This window comes from Chinchilla lanigera, unplaced genomic scaffold, assembly GCF_000276665.1.
Source record: "Chinchilla lanigera isolate Chin_1 unplaced genomic scaffold, ChiLan1.0 scaffold00152, whole genome shotgun sequence".
Taxonomy (NCBI): Eukaryota; Metazoa; Chordata; class Mammalia; order Rodentia; family Chinchillidae; genus Chinchilla; species Chinchilla lanigera.
Window position 1 is genome coordinate 2,060,224 of NW_004955553.1, and position 5,302 is coordinate 2,065,525.

Consider the following 5,302-nt stretch of genomic DNA (forward strand, 5'->3'; position numbering starts at 1 on the left):
AAAAAAAAAAAAAAAAATCTGGTGTTTTCAAGTGGTGAATAGAGTCACATGGCACATTGTGGCATATACCTATAATCCCAGCACTAGGTTGGCTAAGGCAGGAGGACTGCTGTGAATTCACACCAGCATGGACTGAATAGTTCAAGGCCAGCCTGCATATACAGTGAGGCTGTTTCCAAAAAAAAAAAAAAAAAAAGTGAAGTCAGCAAATATAAATATTCAGTGAATCTCTTTCTGAGGGGCAGTCCTGGAGCTCAGATAAAGGGCCTTTGGTAAAAACCCCAGCACTCGGGAGGCTAAGGCAGGACTGCAGCGAGTTCAAGGCCACTGGGCTACAAAGTGAGTTGAAGACCAGCCTGAACTGCATAATAAGACCCTGTCTCAAAAAGACAACAACAACAAAAAAAAGCATCTTGCTGGGGATGTAGCTCAGTGAGCTCAGTGGCACAGCAATGTGAAGCCCTGAGTTCAATTCCCAGCACCAAAAATAGATATATAGACAGACTGATAAATAGACAGAGATTGCCTCTCACCATGTAGTCCGGGATGGCCTCAAACTGTGCCAATCCTATCTCAGCCTCCTGAGTGCTGGGATTACAGATGTGCACCACCACACCCAGACTTTCATTTTTTATTCTGAAAGAAGGTCTTACTAAATTAAGCTAACCAGCTAGGCCGCCAGGTGTGGTGGCACACGTGTGTAATCCCAGCACTTAGGAGGCTGAGGCAGGAGGATTGTTGTGAGTTCAAGCACAGCCTGGGCTAAAGTGTGCTCAAGGCCAGCCTGAATTGCATAGTGAGACCCTGTCTCAAAAAGACCAAAAAAAAAAAAAAAGTTTTTAATTAAATCAGCTAGGCCCAAATTTCTGATACTCCTACCTTAGCTAACAGAAGTGCTGGGATTACAGGTATGCACCATTATACCAAATTCATTCAATGAATGGTCACAGAAAATCTTTGGTCTACAATCCCCACTGTCAAAAACCTTTAGTTAAGCAAATTATAACGGAATACATATTTTGATCTTTTGAAAGTTTGTACCTGTCCTTTGAGACAGGGTCTCTCTAGGCTAGCCTTAAACTTGTGATTCTCCTGAACCTCCAGAGTTCTGGGATTACAGGTGTGTGCCATTCAGGCATGGCTGAACTGTACCTACTTTTAAGGAATAGGCAATCAGGTCAATTATCTGACACTTTTAATTCTATCCTCCTTAGAAGAGAAAAAACTTTGAAAAGCAAATGCCAATAAGCCCAGTTACTCAGGAGACTGAAGCAGAAAAATTACAAATCTGAAGCCAGCACAGGCAATTGAGCAAGACCCCCTCCATTTTTTTTTTTTCCGGTACCGGGAATTGAACTCACAACCCTGCGCTTGCCAGGCAGGTGCTATGACACTGAGCTAAATCCTCAGCCCCAAGATCCCCTTTTTCTGAGGCAGCGGTCTTGTTACGTAGCCCACGCTGGCCTACAAATCGCAGCTGATTCCCAAGTGCTGGGATTACAGATGTGTGCCACCATGGCTGGCACCAATCTCGTTTTATTTTGAAACAGGGTCTTGCCAGGTGTGGTGGCCCACTCCTCTAATCCCAGCACTTGGGAATCGCTCTGAATTCCAGGCCAACCTGGACTACATAGCAAGACCCCACCTCCCTTCCCAAGTAAAGAAAAAGAACACAAAGACTGGAGGTGTAGTTCAGGAATAATGCACTGAGGCCCTGGGTTTAATGTCTGTATTTAGGAAAGAAAAAAATGTATATATGATCTTGCTCTGAACATTCAAGGTAGTCTCAAATTAAGAACAAAATGAAGCCGGGCGTGGTGGTGCACCCCTGTAATTCCAGCACTCAGAAGGCTGAGGCAGGATTGGTTTTGAATTCGAGACCAGCCTGGGCTACAAAGTGAGCTCAAGGCCAGCCTGAACTGCATAGCGAGACCCTGTCTCAAAGACAAAAAAAAAAAAGAATGAAAATTTCTAAACTCTTTCTGGGTTAAATTTCCATATTTATCAGGAGATTTGTGCAGGTTTAGTATGATATGCCTCACATGACAGGCAACTAATGAATATTAGACAGACAAAAAGTACAAAATATTAAACTGGGCATAGTAGCACATGCCTGTAATCTCAGCATTCAGGAGGCTGAGGTAGGAGAATTGCTGTAAATTTGAGGTCAGCCTTGGCCACACAGTATGTTCAAGTACAGTCTGAGATACACAGACTTTCAAAAAAAAACCCAGCCAGGCAGGGTAGCACACACCTATAATCTTAGCACTCTGGGAGTCTGAGGGAAGAGGGACTGCAAATTCACACCCAGCCCCAGCAACTTTTAGCAAGACTATGCCTCAAAATAATAACAATGGGGATTAGGCTCAGTGCTATCCCTAGTTCCATAAATAAATTAATTGCACGTAGCAGTACAAAGACCTAGGTTCAATGGGGGGGGCAGCTGATCATGATGAGGCATACCAGTTATCCCAGTGCCATGGGAGGCTGTGGCAGGAAGATCATGAAGGCCCTCGGTTCAATTCCTACCACACAGAAAATAAAAGAGAATTTCTCTATTTCCTTTTCTTAATGTCTATACACTATTTTTCTGAGTAAAACACAAATGTACCCTTACCTCAGTGTTTATGCTGCCAGGGCTATAGCTCAGCGGCACAAGCGCCTGCCTGGTAAGCGCAAGGTCCTGAGTTCGATTCCCAGTACACAAAAAAAATAAAATGTTTATGGTTGGTTCACAATTACAAATATTCTGGGCTGTGGAGTTAGGGTTGCAGCTCAGTGGCCAAATGTGTGCCTCACCTGCGTGAGACTGGATTTGAGCCCCAACACCACCAATAAAAACAATAAAGTCCAGGTGTTAGCCCACACCTGTAATGCCAGGAGTTAGAAGGCTGAGGCAGGAGGTCATGAATTCAAGGCCAGTCTCGACTGCACAATGAGGCCCTCTCTCTAAACAAAACAAAAAAGTTTCTTGTGGTATCAGGGATCAAATCCACCACCCTGGGCATGGCAGGAAGTGCTCTACCACTGAGCAACATTCCCAGCCCTTTTCATTTTACTTTGAAACAGTATCTGGCTAAGTTACCCAGACTGGCCTTGAACTCACAATCCTGCCTCAACCGCCCAAGTGCTGGGATTATAGGCCTGTGCTACTATGCTCGGTGTTTAAAAATAAATAAGGGCCAGGGATATAGCTCTGCAGCACAGTGGCTACCTGGGAAGCATGAAGTCCTGAGTTTGATTCCCAAAATGGTACCAAAAATATAATAATAAATAAAAATGGGTGTGGTGACACAGACCTATAATCCCAGCACTTGGAAAGCTGAGGCAGGAGGATGGCCATGAGTTTGAGGTCAGCCTAGGCCATCACAATAAATTCAAAACTAGCCTGAACTACAGAGTAAGACCCTCTCTCAACATCCTCCACGAAAGAATGTAAGGCATGGTGATGCACACCTGCAATCCCAACATTCAGGAGGCTGAGGCATTCTTCAAAGGCCAGCCTGGGTTTAATGCCCAGCTTGGACTACACAGTGATAAAACCCTGCCTCAAATCAATCAATCATCAATCAATTTAAGTGTTGTAATCCCAGCACTTAGGAAGCTCAGGAAGGAGGATCACTGTGAGTTTGAGGCCAGCATAGTGAGACCCTGCCTCAAAGACACCCCCCCACCAAAAAAAACCCTGATAAAAATTCACCAAGTTCACTCACTTTCTTACAAAAGTAAAATTACACTCCCTTGGGGACTAAACAAGACTGTGACTAGCATCTGATACATTTCTAGTATAGTATAATCATAAATATCATCGAACTATTCTAAGGATTTTCATGAGGAATCAATACATCAAGTACACAATAAAAACTGACATAGCAAGTATATACATGTATATTCATCCCACCAAAGACAGTCACTGTAACATTATGCTCCTGTAGTTCCTAGTTCCAAGGAAATTGTTTTTTAAACGTATTAAATTGCATATACCAATTCAGCAATTCCTCACCTGTCGTTCACAATAGGCTTTCATTAGTTTACTAAGTGGTGTATGCCTCTTAATCTTAAACTGCACCACAGAACCATCCTGCCCCGCCACCTTCAAATTAATATGATCGTTGTTCTCAGTCTTGACTCCTTCCTGTTGAAAGAAAAATAAAAGTATAATTTGGAAAATGTGAAAACCAGGCACCTTTTAAAGCAGCAGCAGCCCAAATTGGTTCACAAATCAACAGGTTTCATTCTGTAGGATAAAGCAGCATACAGCTGTTCTCAGCTACTGAAGTTAGTCTGAGAGATGAGAACTCCTGCAACAGTATTAGGTAGCTGATACGGAAACAGAAAAGCCTACACGCAACACTATCAATGACAGCAGCAGATTTTAAGTGATGGGTTTCAACCGATTACATCGTTATCCGGAGACTGAATTTTCTAAAACAAGAGTATTTTCTGTCACCGACAATATATCCTTCCTACTAGATAGAAATGTCTTTCTCTTTGAGAAACAGTTTAAGTACAACTGCTGAAACAGTGCGAGAGGTGAGAAAAAGAGTTTGCAGTTCACAACTCATTACAAGACTCTTGTTAAAAAGTTACCAAACAGCCCAATAACAAATTCAATCCACACTTTAAAAAAAAAAAAAAAGGAATATATATCCTGAGATCCTCTCTGGAGCATCAGTAACTACTGCGAACCACGATCAATGTTCGGTTCTATGAGCAGCTTCATTTTCGTTTATTTTTAGTTAAGAGCTCTTATATTCCCTCCCCTTTGTTGTCATAAGTCAAATGCACTGTTTTCTTCTAAGCCTTCCTTGCAGATTTCAACTTGACCCGAAGTTCAACAAAATTAAGTGTGGAAGGAATTCTACAGCCCCTACATCACTGCACAAAGTAGAGGAGGTGTCAAAGCAAACCAACGGAGCAAGCCCTCTCTGCCCCGTAGCGGGTGTCCCCATCCTCATGGGCAGCCTCCTGGCACCTCAAGAGCCGCGCTCAGAAGTTCTGCCACTGAGTCTATGCTCGCATCTCAGCCTCCAACTTCTTGAAACCACATGGTCCCCTCCGGTTCAGGGGGCCCTGGCACCTGGGGAAGGGCCGCTGCCCCTCCCCCCGCGGGCCCCCGGGGCCCTTAAAGGGGGAACTCTCCCCGAGGATCCCCGAGCCTGACTGCCCACGGGCATCCGCCTCGCAGCAGCCCATTGATTCCCCGCGAGCCCTCGCTCGGCCGCCGCGGCCGCCACCCCCGGGGAAGCCCCGGGCCGAGGGGACTCCCACCACCGCCGACGCCTTGCAGCCTCGGAGCCCG

The 5,302-nt window shown here is 44.7% G+C and overlaps 1 protein-coding gene across 1 annotated transcript in view; it reads right to left on the reverse strand.

Annotated features, from left to right (window-relative positions):
* The window catches only part of Sumo2 (small ubiquitin-like modifier 2), a gene marked incomplete at its 3' end in the record, with an annotated part of 20,747 nt that overhangs the window by 14,947 nt on the left and 498 nt on the right, over positions 1 to 5,302 (reverse strand). The window contains 1 exon segment of the mRNA XM_005412281.2: positions 4,004 to 4,135. Coding sequence (XP_005412338.1) covers positions 4,004 to 4,135 — 132 coding nt within the window.